This window comes from Neoarius graeffei, chromosome 5, assembly GCF_027579695.1.
Source record: "Neoarius graeffei isolate fNeoGra1 chromosome 5, fNeoGra1.pri, whole genome shotgun sequence".
Taxonomy (NCBI): Eukaryota; Metazoa; Chordata; class Actinopteri; order Siluriformes; family Ariidae; genus Neoarius; species Neoarius graeffei.
The window spans coordinates 106,170,123-106,195,938 of NC_083573.1; the positions used below are offsets into that span (position 1 = coordinate 106,170,123).

The 25,816-nt window shown below is 40.5% G+C and overlaps 1 protein-coding gene across 1 annotated transcript in view; it reads left to right on the top strand.

The window, feature by feature from the left end:
* Positions 1-25,816, top strand: part of olfm3a (olfactomedin 3a) — a 119,226-nt gene that overhangs the window by 64,258 nt on the left and 29,152 nt on the right. Inside the window, exon 2 of the mRNA XM_060920748.1 lies at positions 12,500-12,643. Coding sequence (XP_060776731.1) covers positions 12,500-12,643 — 144 coding nt within the window. The remainder of the gene's footprint in view (positions 1-12,499; positions 12,644-25,816) is intronic.

Here is a 25,816-nt window from a genome sequence, read left to right on the forward strand (position 1 = left end):
TTCTCACTCATATCCAACTGTTTCCGCTTCATGACACACAACTGCCAAGATAATTTCCTAAACATAGAGAAGACTGCAGGTGTGGTTAAATATATAGTGCTGAGCGTAAATGAGTACACCCCCTTTGAAAAGTAACATTTTAAACAATATCTCAATGAACACAAACAATTTCCAAAATGTTGATGAGACAAAGTTGAATATAACATCTGTTTAACTTATAACGGGAAAGTAAGGTTAATAATATAAACTTAGATTACACATTTTTCAGTTTTACTCAAATTAGGGTGGTGCAAAAATGAGTACACCCCACAACAAAAACTGCTACATCTCGAAGACTTGGTGCTGTCATTAAAAATCATGGAGGCCATACAAAGTACTAATTTTGTGGGGTGTACTAACTTTTGCACCACCCTAATTTGAGTAAAACTGAAAAAATGTGTAATCTAAGTTGTATTATTAACCTTACTTTCCCGTTGTAAGTTAAACAGATGTTATATTAAACTTTGTCTTTTCAACATTCTGGAAATTGTGTTCAGTGAAATCTCATCTCATTATCTCTAGCCGCTTTATCTTTCTACAGGGTCGCAGGCAAGCTGGAGCCTATCCCAGCTGACTACGGGCGAAAGGCAGGGTACACCCTGGACAAGTCGCCAGGTCATCACAGGGCTGACACAGAGAACCATTCACACTCACACTCACACCTACGGTCAATTTAGAGTCACCAGTTAACCTAACCTGCATGTCTTTGGACTGTGGGGGAAACCGGAGCACCCGGAGGAAACCCACGCGGACATGGGGAGAACATGGGGAGAACATGCAAACTCCACACAGAAAGGCCCTCGCCGGCCCCAGGGCTCGAACCCAGGACCTTCTTGCTGTGAGGCGACAGCGCTAACCACTACACCACCGTGCCGCCCTGTTCAGTGAAATATATTTATTTATTTATTTAGCTTTTGCCATAGGAAGATTATATATAATATGTGTGTGTGTGTGTGTGTGTGTGTGTGTGTGTACATACATCATGGCATGGGAAACCACAACAGCTTGCGCCAATTACAGTGGCCCCATTGTATCGAATCTGCATGTCTTTTAAATATTGAATTAAATATTAAATATTTAAAGATATTGTTTAAAACGTTACTTTTCAAAGTGGGTGTACTAATTTATGCTGAGCACTGTACACTGCCTAAATACAATCCATTAGAAAAAGAGTAACTTTTTCCCTGCATGCTTGAACCACACTGTTAGGAAAATACTAGCAGTATTGTTCATCATAATGGACGTCTTGTTTGTTAGCTTTTGATATCCAAGTGTCATTCCGTCACTGATCAAGCAAGGAAATTTTGACCATCACATTAGAGTTCTAATCCATGATCCTGCCATGAAAACTTTCTATCTGAAGGAAAGATGAACTGTCTAAGACAAGACAGATGAGAATGTTTATTGATAATCTCTCTTACCCTCTGCCATGATGGAGTTAAATGTCACATTAAGGCCCAGTCCAACAATACCGATAACTACAACTATACCGATAATTATAGAATAAATCAGTCCCCTGCAGTTTATGTGGTTGGTGCTCACACTAGACTGATAACGATCCCTATAGCCCAGATCTGGGTTTATCTGTATCAGTGAGATTGCTTCTGGAGTGATATTCCCAGGCCTGGACCTGATCCGATAAAACATCTGACCAATCAAGTAATTGTTTACATGTGATGTTGTCTGAGCACATGATATCTTCTCTGGGCATCTTTGTACATCTTTGTTGCATCATGAAGTCACAGAATACGGATTCACTGAAAATAATAAAAAAAAAAACATAAAGAAGACTGTGCAGCTGTGGTTAAATATGCAATGCCAAAATACAATCCATTGGAAAAAGAGTAACTTTTTTCTTTTTTTCCTGCATGGTCGAACCACATAAAGCATGGATCTTTTATTCACAGTTATGTGATATTTTCTGTGAAATATCAGTAGTAAATTAATAAAGTAAATGTATAAACACATTATTAACGTTGGCAGTTAATTGTTTTAGACTTCTTAATTTATCATATGAAATCGGTAACCAATCTGTAATATACTGAAATGTCTGTAACCAATCCGTAAATTATTAGCATCCGTGATGCATCCGTATTTTGTATTCTTTTTTTTTATTATATTTCCGTAATCCGTGACCTAGCCGTATTATATTAACCACCAGAGTGTGTACATGGGCTGTTTTGAAGTCCAAGCTGTACAGTATGACCCAGAATAATGTGCTACTACTTGGAAAAACTTCCATGACTATTCCTAAGTTGCATGCGTTTATTTCCCTGAGTGTCAGGACCAAGCGATGATATGGTGGGATTATAGTTGTGGTGTGATTGCTCCAGACTGGAACTAAATTCAGGAATAGTTATAGTTATCAGTGTTGTGGGCCGTCCCTTACTTGGCTTCACAGGACTTATAAATTCTGCCACTGCACATCAAATACAGCATTGCAGGAATTCCTCTCTGGCTATGTTCACATTACCAGGCTGAAGTAAATCAAATCTGATTATTTTTTTCCCCCTGAACATGACACAGGGCTGCGTGCAAGGCCGGATTAACTATATGGGCCTGCGGCACAGTGCCCAGGGGCACCAACCACTCACAGCCAGTGGGGGGCACCACATGACAGAAACTTTAAAAATATTTTTCGTGAATGTTTGTATCACTTAAAATGGTTATACACTTGACATTGTTAAATAGTCATATATAATTCATTATGAACACTAATTTCATAAGAACAACAACAATAATCATAATTCTGAGCAAGAGTGGCCTATGTGACCATTAACCCCCCTTTCCCCAACCTGTCAGTTGAGCCAGTCCACCTACGGTGAAATGTATCAATTTTTTTAAAACCGCGGTAGAAATGAAAAATGGACAGACATCAACTGAGTGGTTGTGTGAAGAGAAAATTAAAAAAAGAGAAAGACTCCAGGCGTGTAGCTGCAATTAAAAATGTTCCAGTGTTAGATCGTTTCTTTTTTATAAAAACGTCGACAACTGCTGTCACTACCAGCGCTGAAGCCGAAGCTAGTGAAATCAGCGATGCTAGTGAGGGAGATGGCCCTGCTAGCACTAGCCGGGGAGATGCTACAACCACAGCCAGTGTTAGCCGAGGGGTCGGCGACGACGAGGATCCCCTTGAGACATACAAATATATGCTGCTCATTTTTGAATAAGACATTTCAATATGCCTACATGCATATCGTTGGTTGTTTTCAGTTAATTTGACGGGCTGATGTAGCCTACTTAGTACATTTCAATGAGGAAGAATGACCTTGTTTATGTGTACTATTGTTTATGTATATGCTACTATTTTTGACAGCAAAGGGCAAGGTTTGTGAGTGTATGCAGGAGGTTACTGAACGCGTGCGCGCAGGGTGTGTGTGTGTGTGGGGGGCACTTGAGGTATAGTGCCCAGGGGCACCACATTGGCTTAATACGGCACTGGCTGCGTGGACACAGAAATCCATTCTTTTCAAATCAGATTTGAGCCACTTTGGCTATATTCAGACTGTCAGTCCAAATCCAATTTACTGGATGTGCATATCCAAATGGAATCCAACCATATGTCGCAAGTCTGAACAGCTGAAAACCACAAGATTCGATTTTTACAAATCCATGTCAAACCACATTCGTATGTGGTTTGAAATATGATTCAAATCACAGTTTTGCAAATCCGTTAAGCTCTGACTGCTCTGGTCAGATTTCAGGTGTTTTTTTTTAAACATCTGTGACTTTTGACACCATCTGAAGTTCACGTTTACATCACACATACAGGAAATCTGCTAGTTTGGTGGTGCATGAAATAAAATGGAGCAGGCAAGCCTCTTCCTTCTCTCTCTCTCAAACCAAACTTGTACTGTGGCTCCACATTACCTTGTGGTAAATAAGCAAGCCTATTTCATTACCCTCCATTTTGGTTTGTCAGCTACTTCTACTTTTGTGCACAGTGTCCATTATTACTTCCATTGGCAATGTCACTGTTATAGCGACCAGTAGCACTGAAAATTAAGATTGCCCCACAGATTGGATCTAATCACCTGAAATAGTTACTCAGGAAACTTGGATTCAAATCAGTGATGCAAAAAATTCAGATTTAGACTGACAGTCTGAACATAGTCTTTCATATTTGGTCCTTGATTGGATGTATGTATCAAATTTGTGGCCATGTGACATGAATCAGAACAGTCAGATCAGAATTCGTGTGGATTTTTGCTGATACATATGCACTGAGTGCAATCTTCATCATTAGCACCGGCAGTGGAGAAAAACAATGAAGGACAGCTGAGCAAAAATCGGAATTGAACAATGAGGCTGGTAATGTGAACCTAGCCTCCGCCTGAGATACTGGATTTTCTCTTGCTTCCTCCAGCACAGATAAAACTTCCTGAATAAAGCTTTGCAAATCCATGCTTGGCATCTTCAAATGCAATTCTGTCCTTTCCATTCCAACTTCTTTGGCTATGTTATAAGCAGAAGCCATGTTATTTGGGGAAGCTGTGGCCTAATGGTTAGAGAAGCAGCTTTGGGACCAAAAGCTGACTGGTTTGATTCCGTGGACCAGTAGGAATGGCTGAAGTGCCCTTGAGCAAGGCACCTACAATGGTGCTTGAAAGTTTGTGAACCCTTTCAAATTTTCTATATTTCTGCACAAGTATGACCTAAAATATCATATTTTCACACCAGTCCTAAAAGTAGATAAAGAGAACCCAGTTAAACAAATGAGACAAAAATATTATACTTGGCCATTTATTTATTGAGGAAAATGATCCAATATTACATATCTTTGAGTGGCAAAAGTATGTGAACCTTTGCTTTCAGTATCTGGTGTGACCCCTTTGTGCAGCAATAACTACAACTAAACATTTCTGATAACTGTTGATCAGTCCTGCACACCGGCTTGGAGGAATTTTAGCCCATTCCTCCGTACAGAACAGCTTCAACTCTGAGATGTTGGTGGGTTTTCTCACATGAACTGCTCGCTTCAGGTCTTTCCACAACATTTCGATTGGATTAAGGTCAGGACTTTGACTTGGCCATTCCAAAACATTAGCTTTATTCTTCTTTAACCATTCTTTGGTAGAATGACTTGTGTGCTTAGGGTCATTGTCTTGCTGCATGACCCACCTTCTCTTGAGATTCAGTTCATGGACAGATGTCCTGACATTTTCCTTTAGAATTCGCTGGTATAATTCAGAATCCATTGTTCCATCAATGATGGCAAGCCAAACAGGCCCAAACCATGATAATACCACCACCATGTTTCACAGATGGGATAAGGTTCTTATGCTGAAATGCAGTGTTTTCCTTTCCCCAAACATAACACTTCTCATTTACACCAAAAAGTTCTATTTTGTTCTCATCCATCCACAAAACATTTTTCCAATAGCCTCCATTAGCAGATGAGCAGCAATGTTCTTTTTGGAGAGCAGTGGCTTTCAATTTGCAACACTGCAATGCACACCACTGTTGTTCAGTGTTCTCCTGATGGTGGACTCATGAACATTAGCATTAGCCAATGTGAGAGAGGCCTTCAGTTGCTTAGAAGTTACCCTGGGGTCCTTTGTGACCTCACCGACTATTACACACCTTGCTCTTGGAGTGATCTTTGTTGGTTGACCACTCCTGGGGAGGGTAATAATGGTCTTGAATTTCCTCCATTTGTACACAATCTAGCTGACTGTGGATTGGTGGAGTCCAAACTCTTTAGAGATGGTTTTGTAACCTTTTCCAGCCTGATGAGCATCAACAATGCATTTTCTGAGGTCCTCAGAAATCTCCTTTGTTCTTGCCATGATACACTTCCACAAACATGTGTTGTGAAGATCAGACTTTGATAGATCCCTGTTCTTTAAATAAAACAGGGTGCCCACTCACACCTGATTGTCATCCCATTGATTGAAAACACCTGACTCTAATTTCACCTTCAAATTAACTGCTAATCCTAGAGGTTCACATACTTTTGCCACTCACACATATGTAATATTGGATCATTTTCCTCAACAAATAAATGACCAAGTATAATATTTTTGTCTTATTTGTTTAACTGGATTCTCTTTATCTATGTTTAGGACTTGTGTGAAAATCTGCTGATGTTTTAGGTCGTATTTATGCAGAAATATCAAATTCTAAAGGGTTCACAAACTTTCAAGCACCACTGTAACCCCCCATCTGCTCTGGCAAGAGTGATGGTGTACTTTTGGGTCTGATTAGCCAAAGGAAAACTGATGATGCAATTATCAGTTCGGGCGGTAGCCTGGCCAAAACCAAAGTATTAGTAGAAATGGGGTGTTTATCAACAAGCAGTGCAGTGGTTAGCACTGTCGCCTCACAGCAAGAAGGGTCTTGGTTCAAAACTCTCTTAAAACTATTAAACAGTGATGTGATTTGAAACAGGTGATGTCATCAGGTGACTCTAATCATGATTTGGTACAAAATCAGTATCTCAGAATGGGCTAGTCTTTGAGGAGCAAAGATGGGCTGAGGATCTCCAGTTTGTCAACATGTGTGAGAAAATTATTGAAATGTTTAAAAACAATGTTCCTCAAAGAAAGATATGAAGCGATTTGATATTTCACCCTCTATGGTGCATAATATCATTCAATGATTTAAGGAATCTGGAGGAATTTCAGTGTGCAAAGGGCTCAAGCCTAATCTGAACCCCCGTGATCTCTGATCCCTCACTGCATCAAGAACCATCATTCATCTATAGCTGATAGAACCACATGGGCTCGGGATTACTTTGGCAAACCTTTGTCAAGCTACAATGCAGAGTTACATACACAAACACCAGTTAAAACTTTACTGTGTAAAAAGGAAGCCTTATATTAACTGTGCTCAGATGCGCAGTTGAATTCTCTGGGCTCAGAGGCATCTTAGATGGACCGTCACACAGTGGAAATGTGTATTGTGGTCAGACGAATCAGTATTCCAGGTCTTTTTTTTTTTTTTTTTGTAAGAAATGGACGCTGTGTGCTCTGAAGATGAAAAGGACCATCCAGAATATTACCAGAAACAAATCCAATAGCCAGGGTGTGTCATGGTATGGGGTTGGGTCACTGCCCTTGGTAAAGGTAACTTACACTTCTATGATGAAACATTAATGCAGAAAAGTACACTGAGATTTTGGAGCAACATATGCTGCCTTCAAGACGACGTCCGTGACGACCCCGCACTGTTGCACTCCTTAAGACAAATCAGTATTCCAGTTCTTTTTTGAAAAAAGGATGTCATGTGCTCTGAACCAAAGATGAAAACTTCATGAGGCAAATCATCAAATCATGTGCTGTTGTATTGTTTTAAAGGATATGGGAAATGAAACATAAATGCACGCTATATCAGTTTCTTTCCATTAAAAATATGAATTAATTGCATCAACAAATACAAAATCATCTATTAAATTCAGCAAAATCGTTATATTCGTGATGATTATATGGCATTTCTGCTCGACTTCCGATATGCATTTTTTGCAACCGGAAGAGCCGCTGTCACGTGATCATACGTCACAAAAACTTTCGGGCACAGCACAAGCGGGTAGATGAATGGAGAAGTGGAAGACAAGAAAATTGTTTTTATAGTCTTTAAAGTACATTGGACATCATGGTGTATTGTGCTGCTTATGGTTGCAATAATTCCAATGGGAAATGCCCTGGAGTAAGTTTTTTTTGCATTCCCCAAGGACCCGAAGCTGAGGAAAGTGTGGGCTCACCTGCGCATGCGCAGTAGGCTTCGCGCATGCGCAGTAGGCTTCGCACATGCGCAGTAGGCTTGGTAGGACAACTTTACAGAACACCTGTTGAAAAAACTTTGCACCTACTGTTTCCCACAAACTGTATTCGGACCATTTCACTGAGGATTCTTTCAACATTAATACTCAGGTACTGAGCGATATTAATTCATGAAACAGGAAGCATAAGGATGAGAAAAAAAAAAAACAGTTCAAATCGGGAAGCCGCGCACACCTGCGCCAGGCTGCACAAATGCGTGCAGCTTCCCGACCCAAACCGCCTCTCTCTCATCCTTACACTTCATGCCTCATGCTCCATGAACCAACATCGCTATTTTTTTTTTTTTAAATCAGATCTGCGCGATTCAGCCGTAAAAAAGGCGGCATCCACCGAAAGGCGCGCTGTTTGCATCCCTGCACGGAGGCCAGGGGACAGGGCAGGAATATTTTTGTTGATATGAGTGATCCGGTGCGATTTCGCGACCCCCCTGTTGAAGACCTCTGCACTAAGCGACTGAAAGCCGAGGTAAGGATTAGTATTATAATTTTGGGTGTATCAATTATTGATTATCATAATTCTGACTCGTTTCGCCATTTTGAATGTTTTCATCTCGGACTCTGGAAGCATTGTATCTCAATCAATCTCGAAAAATATCAGCAAAATAAAAACTAGCTTGCAACGGACTTTAGCTAGATCTATGATGAACTTTCAATGTATGATACAAAAATAATACTTCTTTCAACAGATCATTAGCCTTTGAGCAGAATTGTTTTTAACTGACCAGGAAGTGTTATCGAGCCGACCGCTTTCAGTTTCATGAGGGCTGAATGAACTCTCACTCTCAATCATCTGACCTGTCAGAGTAAAGACAAGATCCATGTTCATGTGAATTTCCAGCTATCGGTTCGAATTGATAGGGTCTAACTTCACATCTCTGTGAAACATCGGGAATGTCACTGTCGATGGTGTCCATTTTGGTAACCTGTTTACATTAGATTCCCAAGCGCTGGCTCCTTGGAAAGTTTTTGTGACGTCACGGGTCACGTGACCACCTAGCTCATTAACGAATCCTTGTTTTACCCTGATGTATAGAAAAACTTGAATAATGTGATGATTTTCACATTTTTGACACCCTGCAGTGATTTAGATGGCATTTCTTATGTCCTTTATACATAATTATGCCCAGGTAAAAATCCATGTCCCATATCCTTTAAATGCAATACACCTCAAAGATTATTTACAAAGCATTGTTTTCAGTTTTAATTTTAATTTCAACAGACCGTCCCAACTTTTTTCTGTTTTAGGGTTGTAGAACGTTCTTGACTTTGCGAACTTTTACAGGCAATTCATTCAGTGGTTACGTTGGTAAGTAAAGACCCACCTAAGATCACCCAAGCAGACCAAGCTTTCTTTCTGCTAAAAAGGCAGTCAGCACATCTCCCAACCTGAAGCAGCTGGGCCTTGCATGCCCATTCATAATAGAAGTTGAAGTCTCACAGACTGGAGTGGGATTCATGCTCTCTGAGAGACAGGGGTGCCCCCAAAACTCCACCCTGTGGTCTCCTGACCCAGATGCCTTGGACCATAACCACCACTAATACTCTGGCTATTGATGACTACTGAAGTGAACAAATGTGTCAGAGCACACAAGAATGTCTTGAAAATGTCGTTCAACCATCCAAGAGATTCCAAGTGACTTCTGAATGAGATGGGGTGAAACTAATGCACAAATATTTTTCAAAGTACTTCAGAAAAACTAGGTGGTAACAACAATAAGCTTAACCTGCCCTGAACAGCCACCAGACCCTGTCGTTCTGTCTTGGGTCCCATGGAAGATGGAACCCCAGGTACATTACCCCAACCTTCCCTCAGTCTCAATGGTCAACCTGCTTACATCATTAGCCCAGAGGAGAGAAGCTGGATTCCTGCTCATGACATATTTGGCTCCAGATTCTCACAAGAGATTCATGACCAGTGCCCTGACCATCGTGCCTCATGTCCTAGATGCAGGCTCAAGATCAGCTCCCAGAAGGAGCTCAGAGGGTCTGTTACATCACAAACACTACCTTCCAGAATTCCTCACCATCATTGTCTGTTTCTGCAACATTCATGTTGATAGAACACTATATATGGTATGGTCATGTCATGTCATGTGATTGCCACTGATTTAAAAAAAAAATCAAACTTGTAACATATAAAAAGTTGAAGTAGCAACATAAACGGAAGGAAAATTGTTTATGGACAACAGCATACATTTTAGAGATAATGAGAGAATACATTTCTCCAATTTGATCTTGGAATTGATTTTATGTCGACTTAAAAATCCAAAACAATTCTTTCTCCAAAGTATCTCACTGCCCTGACTTGAACTTTGTATGCTGTGCTTCCTTATAATGCAACACTATTGTCACGGAACAGACAGCAGAGGAGATCAAATGCGCTCAAACCACAGTTTATTAATAATAGGGGAAAGGGGAGTTGGAAGAATGTGTGTGGGTGAAGTCCAGTGGCAGGAGAACTGAGAGGCAGGGATGGCTGGTGGTGACATCTCCCATCCAAGTACTGACCAGGCCCAACCCTGCTTAGCTTCATAGATGAGACAGGACCAGGTGTAGTCAGAGAGGTGTGGCTGTAGGGCTGAGCGAGCTGGAGATCAGGTGAAGGTACAGGAGGGGCAGGCAAGAGGCAGCGTCGACAGAACAGAAGGCAGATCAGGTTACCGGGGCTGGACAGCAGACAGAACAGGAAATCTTCAGGAGTCACAGTAGTAGGAACACAGAGCAGGTTATCAGGCTGAGAGTTGCAGATGATCTGACACAGGGGTTTGGGAGAACTGTAGCTTAAATACACACAGGGGGAAAGCAGGTGATCGGCAACAGCCAATGACAGTCACTGAAAGATAATAAGAGGAAGTGAGTGCGGGTGTGGCCGGTAACGCTGAGTGGAGATGTTACCTGAAGAGAGAAGCCCACAGGTAGGACCATGACAACTATAACCTATTGAACACGCTCAGTTATCATGTTTAAGCTTTTACTTTTTTTTCCTCAAAATACAAGTTGAAATCCGGTTGTTTACCAGGAGGAAAAATATGCAAAGTGCAACATGTACAATGTGCAACTATCTGTCTAACAATTACTTAATTAAAATGCAATACACATGACACTCGCCGGCCACTTTAATAGGAACTTGCTTTTGATTCTAAGATTGCTGTTCTTGGCTGCAGGAGTGGAACCCAGTGTGTTTTTCTGTTCTATTCTGTTGCATGCTGAGATGCTTTTCTGCTCACCATGGTTGTAAAGAGTGATGATATGACTTACTATATCCTTCCTGGCAAAAAAAAAAAAAAACTAGAACCAATTTGTCCATTTTCCTCTGACCTCTCTTATCAACAAGGCGTTTGTTTCCACCCACAGAACTGTCGCTCACTCATGTAGTGTGTTTTGTTTTTGCCACCATTCTGTGTAAACTCTAGACACTGTTCTGTGTGAAAACCCCAGGAAGGAGATCAGCAGTTTCTGAAATACCCAAACCTTCATGCTCCATCTGGCTCAAACCAACACCCATGCCACAGTGAAAGAAAGTCACACTTTGAGATCACAATTTTTCCCGTTCTGACGTTTGAACATTGTGAACATTAACTGAAGCTCTTGATTTGTATCTGCATAATTTGATGCATTGTGCAAGTGAAAATGTTTTCAACACGAGACGATAAACTTCATATCTTTGCACTACCATGTAATGTTATTTATATTATATGGACACATCCACAAAAAAAAAAAAAAAATACATACAGGACACTTTTTCCATGGAATAAAAACGTGTTCTGTTCCCTTCTAGCGGGTTTGATTCATTTGGTTTGATGGCATGCAATATTGTTAGCATATCGTTTTTCCTACGTGTATTACGTCACTCTACCCAATGGAGAATGAGCGTTGAATATGGTTTGATATTGCATGGTTGTCAAGACAACATGACGTCACACGACAGAGATGTAAAACTTCCATGCTAGCGAGCGACTGTGACAATTTGTAAACAAACATGGCCGCCAGGTTTGCTTCAATAAATACAGAAGATTTTGAGAGAATTTTGAAAGAGAAAGATGCGTCGAACACCCGAAAGGAATGTGTATGTATAATAATAATATTGGCTGACTTTTTCTCATGGTCTATCAGATATATTCCATTCAGCTACTCATCTTCAACTCGTTCAGTATCATGCTAGCTGAACGGAATATATCTGATAGACCAGCCTTTCTCAACCGGGGTGCTGTCTGGCTTCGTTAGGGGTGCCGTCAAAAAATTATATATTCTAACATTGAAATAAATAAAATGAATTAAAATTCCAAAAAATGATAGTTACACTAATGCAGATCATCGCCGCCTCATGCATCATCAAAATTTGTCTCACGGCCCCCTTTCCCATGTCACAACGCCACTGCTGGGGTCAGTGTGACTGCGTATATTTTATATGGGGGTGCCTTGAGAATTTGCATACTTGTGAGGAAATTGATCAATTGTTTTGATAAATTTGGGGACTTTGTTTATGAATGTCGATATAATAAAAAGAAAATCACATATTGGCTTGAAGATATGAAGTTTATCTTCTCATGTTGAAAAACTCAAATTTTTTCATATGAAATACATCATGGCTCTGAGTGACATATTTAAATAATATTGGCTGGTGTTGAGTGGTCTATCACAGTGCTTCTCAACCTTTTTACTTTTTGTGTGTGTATGCAGACGATCGGGCCGAAGGAGGGCTGGCAGGTGTACAGTTCAGCTCAGGATGCAGACGGTCGCTGTATCTGCACTGTCGTGGCCCCGGAGCAGAACCTCTGTTCCAGAGATGCCAAGAGTCGACAGTTACGCCAACTACTGGAGAAGGTACCATAATACACACTTTACACACAGATCAAGGTTCAAAATATTTATGTGACAAAACTGAATCTCATTATCTCTAGCCACTTTATCCTGTTCTACAGGGTCACAGGCAAGCTGGAGCCTATCCCAGCTGACTATGGGCGAAAGGCGGGGTATACCCTGGACAAGTCGCCAGGTCATCACAGGGCTGACACATAGACACAGACAACCATTCACACTCACATTCACACCTACGGTCAGGCCCTCGCCAGCCACAGGGCTCGAACCCGGACCTTCTTGCTGTGAGGTGACAGCGCTAACCACTACACCACCATGCCACCACAAAACTGAATCCTGGTTTAAATTCTGTTTGTTCTGAATATCATCTGAAAGTCACTAAGAGCCAGTCCTATGACCATGTAGTAACCAGCATCACCAGGCATCAGTACATCGAGTCAGGTCTAATGGTGATCAGCCATGGCTGGCACAGTAATCAAAGTGAATTAGATATTTCAACACTGATGGGCATGCTGTTAGAAAATGTAAACTAGCCCAAAGCAATAGATCCTGCTGGAGCTCTGAGATCATGAATAAATTGAATGCTAAAAATTTGCCTATCATGCTGAGTTAATATTTGTGGTTTCAAAAAGTGGAAATGAAAAATGCAGATTTCTGCTACTCTGGATTGGTGAAATGAATAAAAAAACGCGTCCAAAACATAACGCCTCAGTGATGAGGAAGAAAAGTTCCTGCAAAATGTATTATAAACAATTTGAAACATCTGGTTTGCAAGGTGCTCGGATCTTCTGTAACTGAATTGTACTCGATTATGAAACAAATGCTGAAGGATCATGTTGTGTTTGGGATCCAAGAGAAAGGCACACAGAGAATGCAAACAGCGATGAAAGGATTCTTGACGACATGACATGAAAATTAAAGTCATCACTGTGAAAAGGAGTTTCTTCACATTGACTTTGCTCTCTTCTCCATCACCCAAAGGAATCAACGGAGTTAAATGGCATGATTCAAGATGTCATCACAAATGTTCCAGGGTTGATAATAACCTACTGCAACTCCAGAATCAGCTCCGTTTACAAGCCAATGCATTGAAATATGACCTGCAAGCCCACTGTCTATGCTTTGTTCATTTGGCTTATCGTTTTATCCAAAGTCACTTACAATTGAGACAGGATAAAAGTGCGCAGCTTGGTAGATTGATTGATTGATTGACACTTTAATGTCAGATAACTCTGAAGTTTGTCTTGCATCCTAGGAAAGTATTACAAATGCAGCTCCATTTGTGAAGAATAAGACATACACTACCGTTCAAAAGTTTGGGGTCACTTTGAAATGTCCTTATTTTTTAAAGAAAAGCACTGTTCTTTTCAATGAAGATCACTTTAAACTAATCAGAAATCCACTCTATACATTGCTAATGTGGTAAATGACTATTCTAGCTGCAAACGTCTGGTTTTTGGTGCAATATCTCCATAGGTGTATAGAGGCCCATTTCCAGCAACTCTCACTCCAGTGTTCTAATGGTACAATGTGTTTGCTCATTGCCTCAGAAGGCTAATGGATGATTAGAAAACCCTTGTACAATCATGTTAGCACAGCTGAAAACAGTTGAGCTCTTTAGAGAAGCTATAAAACTGACCTTCCTTTGAGCAGATTGAGTTTCTGGAGCATCACATTTGTGGGGTCGATTAAATGCTCAAAATGGCCAGAAAAATGTCTTGACTATATTTTCTATTCATTTTACAACTTATGGTGTTAAATAAAAGTGTGACTTTTCATGGAAAACACAAAATTGTCTGGGTGACCCCAAACTTTTGAACGGTAGTGTACATACAGTACAATACTACATTACATGTACACACAAACTACATACCCACACAGTTTCACAACAGGCAGGTACAATACCTATAACAACACATGAAATAAATAACAGCACATATAACATAAATGTCCAATCACCGTCTGCTTGACCTTGCTTTAATTTCAGTGTTTAACTTCAGGATAGCCTGGTGTACAAAAGAACGCTTTAACCTTATCCTATTAAATTGTGGCACACTGAGTCTGCGGTTAGATGGTAAAAGTTGAAATTCATTATTTAAGACATGATTATTGTTAGAAACAATGTTATTAGCTATTCTTATCATGCTTTTATGATAAGCTAATTCATAGATGTTATGAAGATGTTGACCAATAATCTTTGAGCAGATTTTATTTTGATGGGACAATTTAGTTTTTAAGCTCATAGATAGACTGCCATACCAAACAATACTACAGTACTGCAAGATGCTCATTATCACAGAAGTAAAAAAAAGAAGAATCTGTCTGCTCACTCCAAATCATCGAAGACGATGAAGAAAATAAATTATTTGCTTTGTTCTTTTGCAAACATATTGTATGTGGTCCTTCCAGGACAGCAAATGATCTACCCATACTCCTAAATATTTATAAGACGTTACTTGATTAATTTCTTCAGTGTGAATAACAATAGGACTTTTATGTGAGTCAGGCGGGGCCCCAAAGACGATTTCTTCAGTTTTTTTTGTATTTATCTCAAGAGCATTGTCATCACTCCACTCAACAACTTTAGTCACACCATGTTGGTGTAATTCAGGAGCAGTTGAGTTATTTAGGAGGGACAGTAGGACTGTATCATCAGAGTACTTTAAAATAAACTGGTTTGATGTATCTATACGACAGTCATCTGTATGTAAAGTGAAATATAGGACTGGGATTTGAACTCGGAACCTTCTGATCAGAAGCCCAGTATCTTCACCACTGCTCACAACTATGTTGTCCTCCCTCATAGACAGCAAGCTCAATTATAACCTCATAAATCAGGGCTCTAACGAGACTAAAATATCAGTGTAGTGGCACCAGTCATAACAGCTGGGGGTTTGGGGGCTGCCTTAGGCCCCTGAAAGCTCATGGGTTCTACCTGCTCATGGATTCTACATGCTCAGAGATGCATTCTAGTGCACTTGCAGGCCTCCCTGAAAGTCACTTTTTGGGGGGGGGTAATATCAATGAGATTTTTTTTTTTTGCCAAAAGTTGCTGTGATTGTTTTTGAGTGAAGACTTATTATAATTAATATTCAACTATATTAGTGACATACAGTATTTATGAAATAAGAATAAAACAACCAGTTGATGTTCACCAAGTGTTATCTTCAGCCATTCAATTACAATGCATGACGATCCAGATCTAACTCAGGGACCGGCGCATATTACGTGCATGACGTGTAAGCGCCTCTTAGCATGGATAGCACTTTACTGCGAACACAGCGTAAGGAAGGAGGTAAACTGGACTAGCATGATTAGTAACAATCTCCACACAGACCGACCCCAGCAGCTATGCACTGGGTGTTGGAGTATTGGTGCGTTCATGTGCTATGGGAATTATGGTAAATACCAAACGCCGACATGGAAAGCACACATGAACGCCCCCTCTTGTGGTATTTTCCACTGGGCAACTCGTAGAAAATTTTGATACACGAGTTGCCGAGATGAGATGAACTTTAACCTTTTCAACATGGCGGCGAGCGCTACAAGACACTTGAATGGTAAGCATTGTACGCTACTAAAGCTTTTTTTTTTTTTTACTAGTACTAGTGGGTAGTTTTTGGTGTCTATGCAATGTTGCGTCATTAACAAGTGTAATATAATACATTAGAAATCTGTTTCCTTTAAAAATGTGTTATGGTTTGTTTTTACCTATCCAGAGCAGATGCTATTGCTAACGATAGCTAACTAACTATTGCTAACTAGCAGTCCGCGTCCTTTGTCAACAACAACAAAAGCATGTGAACACAACACACTGGTAAATACCACTTCTCAACTGGAAAATATCTTCCCATAGCACATGAACGCAGCATATGTCCAAATGGAGAACATTCACATGGTGGCATGCTGTAGTCACCGCCGCATGAGGATAGCAAGAGAAAATTAAACAAAAGACTATGTTTTTAAAACTGGCATATTAGATGAAATTTTGAATTCAATCCAAATTGCTTGAAACTGCTCTTATTGAATTCAGAATTGAATGCTAAACAACATACTTTTTTATAGAATTAAGATGTGTTTAACAGTTCTTGAGATATTACAAATCAAAGATTGAAAAAACGGCTTAATTTTTACCAAACTGCTGTAATATTCTGTATGAGGATCACATGGTCCAAAATGGGCCTCATTAACCAATGAGATCAAATGTTTTTTTCTTAACATTTTTTTTTATATTTACATGGAAATTGGTAAGAACATAGATGGTTGTATACTGAATACAAAGTTTGAAAAAGTAGTAAAAAACAACTGTACAAATTAGTATTTAATTAGCATTAATTATGCTAATTATGTAAAAATGTTAAATCGGTACACTCAATAAAAAAGTCAAGTCAAGTTTATTTGTATAGCGCTTTTAACAATAAACATTGTCGCAAAGCAGCTTTACAGAATTTGAACGACTTAAAACATGAGCTAATTTTATCCCTAATCTATCCCCAATGATGAAGCCTGTGGCGACGGTGGCAAGGAAAAACTCCCTCAGACGACATGAGGAAGAAACCTCGAGAGGAACCAGACTCAAAAGGGAACCCATCCTCATTTGGGCAACAACAGACAGCCTGACTATAATATTAACAGTTTTAACATGAGGACAGTTTCGTTGATGTTATAACTCTTCATTGATGGAAACTTGAGTGCAAAACTGATTCATGATAACTGCAGTCCTAAAGTTAGCAAGACAACTGTAGTCCTCAGCCATAAAAGCATTACTGCAAGAGTCCAGAGAATCCTCCAGGTGTAACCCTCAACTGTCCTCATGGGGCCGTCCTTCACAGGAGCGATGCGATAAAACTCCGACCAGACACAGGGCACCATGATGGATCAAGCAGGTCCGAGGGGCAGAAAAGGCCAGCATCTCAATCCTAGGACCAACATGTAACTCAGAGGGACAGATTGGGGGGGAAGAGAGAGAGAAAGAAAACATGTTGTTAGGTATGCCCTAAAAATGACAAGTATTAAATCTGTGTGGTAGGCTCGCAGAGACGAGAGTCTTGACATCAGGCATAACACACAACAATGGCATGTTAATATGGTAAAAAATATATCATGACCTGCTCTGGCTGGATGCTTGATTGGGTGATGGGAGCACCCAAAAATTAATAAAAGCTTATTTCTAATCCCCTCTTTGTGCTCTGTAGACCTTTGTATTTCTTAGTAGGGCCTACTAGTGTTTATATGAAAGAATATAAATTATTATTTTGATTAAAATTCACAGATCTCAAGGGGAACCTCAAAAAAACTGTCTGATCCACATCCATTAAACAATTCACATTAACTGAACTGAAATTGATACTCGCGTTTCTGACTTCCGTTTTTTTTTATCTCAATCCCACCATTAAGATCTCAATATTTTTCATCAAAACAACTCCAGTTAAATTCTAAAATAGTTATTTATTTACAGTAGTTAGTTTGATATGAAAAAAAAGAAGTAGGTAAAGCTATGAAAACTCACTTTAAAGTTTCCTGTGAATCAGATCAAAGCTAGCAGACAGAAAATTTTGCTTAATCCTTCATCAGAAACAGTGAGAGCAAGAGAACAGCCGTATAAAAGTTATCTGATTGATATTCACAAGTAATCCAGTTGGAAACCGATCAGAAGAGAGAGAGAGAGAGCCTCAGCACTTTCCCGTGACTCAAAAAGAAAAGCATCGGCAGTTTCCTGACGTCACTCAAGCAGTTTTTACTCTGTTGTACCGACTTCAACCTGCCGTTATTCCAAAAGTACTGAACAGATCTTAACCAGATACATTTCTTTAGAAAGCAGAGTTTATAAGCTTTTTAATGAGAGTATTCATGATAGAAAATATTCAAGAGTTAAGCAATGACAGATCTGGAAACTTAGATGAGCGTCTGCATGGACAATTTTCACAGCATGGCCAGCGAGAGTCTGATATGCCTATTTTTATTTGTATTGCGGCATTATTTACAGGCGTGTTGGCGAGATTGTGGGTGTAGCGGTAAGGAAACATTGTGTATCAGCCTGATACACTGAAAACGCCTAGTTAGAGCCCTGTAAATATACAGTATATGTTTGTACCAATATACCTGTACATGCAGCCTGACATCATTTTAGGAAGTGACCAGAAGCTGCTTGAATCAGTCATGTGCAAACTGCTCGTCTTCACCTCCCTGCCTACAGAGCATGATACTCCAACTCCACTGATAAGATCTCACAATCATCCACAAACCCAGCAAGGCAATACTTGTTGCAGACACACTGTCAGACCAAGGAAACAGCTTCAGTGAAAGCGTGGATATCAAAGTGCAGTCATGTTAAACTGGCTGAGATCCAGAAGGAGATCGCAAAAGCCATGCAATTTACTTTGAAAAAATGACTGAAGGATAAAAATGCATCTAAAGCTTCATGGAGGTCTGGAACCAGCAATGTTCTCAGAAACGTATGGTATCATGTTCAGGGTGAAACAGTCATAATTCCCACCTCACTCAGAGCAGAAATTTTATCATGCATTCACACTGGTTACATGCTCTGATAGCTGGTCAGATATTGAATTGGATGACCCCAAAAACCTACCGGTAATACCTTTTAGAAACTTGGCATCACTCTTAGGCAAGCATTCTGGTTGAGCCTTATGGCAGGTGTTTCATCAAAATGATTATGCATACACAGATAACCATAATAAGTGAAAGCAGAGCTGTAGAAAAGACCACCACAGGTTCAAGACACATCCAAGACCATGACTAGTTGAGACTGTGTCCAAAGAAGGTTAATCCAAGTCAGGGAAAGCCATGGCCTAATGTTGAGAGAAGCAGCTTTAGGACCAAAAGGTTGTGGTTCATTTCCCTGGACCAGCAGGAATGGCTGATGTGCCCTTGAGCAAGGCACCTAATCCCTAACTGCTCCTTAGGCTGCTCTGGGTATGTTGTATGTAGCTATGGATCAGAGCATCTGTTAAATGCCTGTGATGTATGTACAACCCCAATTCCAAAAAAGTTGGGACAAAGTACAAATTGTAAATAAAAACGGAATGCAATAATTTACAAATCTCAAAAACTGATATTGTATTCACAATAGAACATAGACAACATATCAAATGTCGAAAGTGAGACATTTTGAAATTTCATGCCAAATATTGGCTCATTTGAAATTTCATGACAGCAACACATCTCAAAGTTGGGACAGGGGCAATAAGAGGCTGGAAAAGTTAAAGGTACAAAAAAGGAACAGCTGGAGGACCAAATTGCAACTCATTAGGTCAATTGGCAATAGGTCATTAACATGACTGGGTATAAAAAGAACATCTTGGAGTGGCAGCGGCTCTCAGAAGTAAAGATGGGAAGAGGATCACCAATCCCCCTAATTCTGCGTCGACAAATAGTGGAGCAATATCAGAAAGGAGTTCGACAGTGTAAAATTGCAGAGTTTGAACATATCATCTACAGTGCATACTATCATCAAAAGATTCAGAGAATCTGGAAGAATCTCTGTGCGTAAGGGTCAAGGCCGGAAAACCATACTGGGTGCCCGTGATCTTCGGGCCCTTAGACGGCACTGCATCACATACAGGCATGCTTCTGTATTGGAAATCACAAAATGGGCTCAGGAATATTTCCAGAGAACATTATCTGTGAACACAATTCACTGTGCCATCCGCCGTTGCCAGCTAAAACTCTATAGTTCAAAGAAGAAGCCGTATCTAAACATGATCCAGAAGCGCAGACGTCTTCTCTGGGCCAAGGCTCATTTAAAATGGACTGTGGCAAAGTGGAAAACTGTTCTGTGGTCAGACGAATCAAAATTTGAAGTTCTTTATGGAAATCAGGGACGCCGTGTCATTCGGTCTGAAGAGGAGAAGGACGACCCAAGTTATCAGTGCTCAGTTCAGAAGCCTGCATCTCTGATGGTATGGGGTTGCATTAGTGCGTGCGGCATGGGCAGCTTACACATCTGGAAAGACACCATCAATGCTGAAAGATATATTCAGGTTCTAGAGCTCCTATCCAGACGACGTCTCTTTCAGGGAAGACCTTGCATTTTCCAACATAACAATGCCAAACCACATACTGCATCAATTACAGCATCATGGCTGCGTAGAAGGGTCCGGGTACCGAACTGGCCAGCCTGCAGTCCAGATCTTTCACCCATAGAAAACATTTGGCGCATCATAAAACGGAAGATACGACAAAAAAGACCTAAGACAGTTGAACAACTAGAATCCTACATTAGACAAGAATGGGTGAACATTCCTATCCCTAAACTTGAGCAACTTGTCTCCTCAGTCCCCAGACGTTTACAGACTGTTGTAAAGAGAAAAGGAGATGTCTCACAGTGGTAAACATGGCCTTGCCCCAACTTTTTTGAGATGTGTTGTTGTCATGAAATTTAAAATCACCTAATTTTTCTCTTTAAATGATACATTTTCTCAGTTTAAACATTTGATATGTCATCTATGTTCTATTCTGAATAAAATATGGAATTTTGAAACTTCCACATCATTGCATTCCATTTTAATTTACAATTTGTACTTTGTCCCAACTTTTTTTTGAAATCGGGGTTGTAAGTCAAGACCATGACAGAAAAAAAAAAAAAAAACCAGAATCCTCTGTGAGACCACTTACTTTTGAACAAGCTCATTTAATTATTTGTTTTGAAGGAAGAGCTACTTGAGGAAAAAAAAAACATATATTTTTAAAAGGCAGCTGGATTCAGTCAAGACCAACTAGAATATTTGGCGAGAGATGGCACATCTGAGACAATTGAAAAAATGTCTTGAGTCTGGACTTGAGTCTAAGAATAGACTTGAGTACTACAGTACAGCTCTGATTGAAAGACAGATAGAAAACACCATTTGTATCCCTTCCAAATAGAAAGCAGTGAGAACAGAAAAATTGTGCTTTTCCATTGGTTTGATAATTTGTCCCTTTTTTCTTGTTTGTACTTTAATTGAATGGTGTTTGCTTTACTTCCAGTTTCTACAAAAAATAGTTTCTGTAAATGCATTTCGAAAATGCAGTAACCGAGATATTACTGTGTCAATGTGTCAACAAAGTAGGCTTAAATAAATTAGCCTCAATATCAATACACAAAATCTGGGGGTGGGGTAGGGGTGTTGTGCTCTCTGTATTGTCTTGTCAAAACTGTCACTGATGGGTTGGACAAATCTACAGTCTGGGTCGAAAGAAATCGGTCTCAGCCTTGTGTATTAATACCATTGTGTGGTTTTACTTATGACCATTGGTGCTGCTATTGTCAATCCATCCATCCATCCATTATCTGTAGCCACTTACAGTATCCTGTTCTACAGGGTTGCAGGCAAGCTGGAGCCTATCCCAGCTGACTACGGGTGAAAGGCAGGGTACACCCTGGACAAGTCGCCAGGTCATCACAGGGCTGACACATAGACACAGACAACCATTCATACTCACACCTACGGTCAATTTAGAGCCACCAATTAGCCTAACCTGCATGCCTTTGGACTGTGGGGGGAAACCGGAGCACCTGGAGGAAACCCACGCAGACACTGGGAGAACATGCAAACTCCACACAGAAAGGCCCTCGTCGGCCGCTGGGCTCGAACCCAGGACCTTCTTGCTGTCAGGCGACAACACCACCGTGCAGCCTGCTATTGTCAATCATTAGCAGTAAATAAGAGGACACAGAGGCAAAGGTAGTTTTCCTTGAAAGAGAGGGAGAGTTTAGCCCTGCTAGCTCATCTAGATCAGCAGAGAAAAAGTGTAAACAGGGAGTTAATGGTTTTATTTTCTTACCAGCTATTAGCAGGCATGTGAGAGATGCTCCATTTTCCTAGAACACAAACCCTCAGATACCAAAGACCCGATGCTCAGGCACAAAATCCCAGACTGCCTATGGCAAGTGGTCACCACAGATCTACTCACCTGGAACAGTAATGGCTATATCGTCACACCAGTGTTGGCTGCTATGCTAGATTTTATACTTGACAAACTTTACAACACCACATCCATTGTTGGTGTACACAAGCATAGAGCTAGTGTTGTAGGACTTGAGACCAGTCTTGGTCTCAAGACCACTTTTTGAAGGCCTCAGTCTTGTCTTGGAATCAAACATATTTTTACTCCATTTTGTCTTGGTCTTGGACATAGAGGTCTTGGGATTTTATTTCAAGACTCTGAAAGACCACAACTGTGGGGATTTCACTAAATTGCCTGTGTATTGTCTGTTATTTGTTAACATCGTTACTGTGATTGGATGTAAAATTTCCTGCTTCAAATGCAACCAATAACATGAGTCCTTGCTAATTTGAAATTTTCGTTGCTGTTAATGACCTGCCACCCCTCCCCCCACCACACACACTGGTCTGGTTCTGGTCTTGACATGGTCTCACCCTGCCTTGATCCTGCTCTTGACTTGGACTTGCCCTGCCTTGGTCCCGCTCTTGACTTGATCTCAACCCCTCAAAGTCTTGGTCTTGCCTTGGTCACAATACACTCTGGTCTCGGTCATGACTTGGTTTAGGTGGTCTTGACTACAACACTACATAGAGCAGGTTTCACCAAGCAGGACATCCTAAAAAGTATGAAATCCAACAATTACCCTCGATAGAAATACAAAGGACTTTGAGATCTTTGCTAATGCATGTCCCATATCATAATCAAGCAGCCCACCTGGTCCACAAAGCAATGAGATATCAGAATTGGCAATAAATATTTTAAAATTCCAACTATAAAAAACAACAGTGGCTCACAATATTTGAGTCTTCTGGAATATTGTGACCTCAGTGTCGACAATTTCAAATCACCTGCATAGTCTACAGCTTCCAACCACAAGTATGTGTATGTAAGAAGAGCAGAACATCAGCGATGCCAAAAGCAATGCTATGACAGGTCAGCCAAATCACTTTCACAGCTCCAGCCTGGTGAGTGTCAGAATTGAACTCCATACTCTTGGAAGCCAGCAGCTGTCAGTGAGCCAGCACACACTCATCAGAAGAGGATCAGGTGTATTGCAAAAATCGTTGACACAGAACACAACAGAACAAGTGACAGCTCAGTGTGAAACTGAATAGAGCTGAAAAAGCACATATTATAGTGTAGGAATAGTTCAACACAGAGCAGATACGCCAGACAATAACATGATGGGTGCTTTGCTCAGTGTGTGCAGGTGTAATGGCTGTCAGCCAAGTTAAAATGTTACCACCATGAATTATATCACTGACATTTTGCTGTTTGATTCAGCCAGTTAAAGAGTGCCTCAGAAAACAAGATGGAGCCCACCCAGGTCTTGACCAAAAACACACTCTCAATTAATCCTTTTTTAATGTGGATTAAATGTAGAAATGTTTGTGGGCAGCATGGTGGTGTAGCCAAGTCAAGTTTATTTCTATAGCGCTTTTAATAATAGATATTATCACAAAAGCAGCTTTACAGAATTTTAATGACTTTAAACATGAGCTAATTTTATCCCTAGTCTATCCCTAATGAGCAAGCCTGTGGCAAGGAAAAACGCCCTCAGACGACATGAGGAAGAAACCTCAAAAGGAACCAGACTCAAAAGGGAACCCATCCTCATTTGGGTGATAACAGACAACGTGATTATAACATTTTTAACAGTTTTAACATGAAGTCTATTTCGTTGATGTTATAAACTGTTCATTGATGGAAACTTGAGTGCAAAACTGTTCAGTACAACTGCAGTCCTAAAGTTAGCAAGTCAACTGTAGTCCTCAGCCATAAAAGCATTACTGTAAGAGTCCAGAGCATCTTCCAAATGTGACTTTCAACTGTCAATATGGGGCCGTCCTCCACAGGAGTGATGTGATGAGACTCCAGCCAGACATAGGGCATCAGGATGGATCAGGCAGGTCCAAGGAGCAGAAGAGGTCAGCATCTCAATCTCAGGATTGACATGTAACTCAGAGGGACAGACAGAGTGGGGGGGGAGAGAAAGAGAGAGAAAACACAGGTTGTTAGGTATGCCCAATGTCACCTGATGAGTAAGAACAGTATACATTTTGCGCTGAGTGCAAGCAGGGACTCCGGCAAAACTAACTATGACAGCATAACTAAAAGGGGAGAGCCAGAAGGTAATACAGGCATGAGGGAGCCCCAGGACATAAAGCAGCAGCCACTACACCATTAACAAACTCGAGTGAGCAAGCGAGTGGGGGACTGACAGCATCCATACATCCCAGTTTACCAAAATACTCTATGCCTGAGGACCCTCCAGATCTACACCTTTACCACATAAACACTATTAACAAAAGGCTTGATGAAACAGATGTGTTTTCAGCCTAGACTTAAATACTGAGACTGTGTCTGATTCCCGAACACTACTTGGAAGGCTGTTCCATAACAGTGGGGCTTTGTAAGAAAAGGCTCTGCCCCCTGATGTAGCCTTCACTATACGAAGTACCAGCAGATAGCCTGCACCTTTTGATCTGAGTAGGTGTGGCGGGTCATAAAGGACCAGAAGTTCACTCGGGTACTGTGGCGCGAGACCATTCAGTGCTTTAAAGGTCAATAGTAGTATTTTATAAACAATATGAAATTTGATTGGGAGCCAATGCAGTGTGGATAAGACAGGGGTGATGTGGTCATATTTTCTAGCTCTAGTAAGGACTCTTGCTGCTGCATTTTGAACTAACTGGAGTGTAGTGGGTGGCACTGCCGCCTCACAGCAAGAAGGTTCTGGGTTTGAGGCCAGAATGGTTGGTTCTCAAGCCCAGAAATGTCAGGGTTGTGGCAGGAAGGACATCTGGCATAAAACTATGCTCCAATTAATGATGTGGATCAATATGGTCCACATGGAACCTGACTTGGCAACAGTACTGGACAAGGAAGAAGAAGAAATGTAGAAAGAAACTATAAAGGCTGAGCTGTATTACTGGAAGATTTAGTGCATGCCATGCTTCGGAGGCTCTCTTTCACCGTTTAGTTGTTTCATTTAGTTTTGCGGCCATGGCTAAAAGGAAATCAGGTGTGCCATGGACATGTGGTGATTTATAGCTTATTGGTTTTGATACACACATACTTACCAAAACTTTATAAATGGCAGGAATGTCTAGCAATAAATTGTAAACTTATAAAAGGTTGTTGATAAATTACAGCATTTATATCTTAAACAACAACTATGATGTAATCATATTATGTTCATGTAAGTATAATGCTAGCAGGTTAAATTTTCAT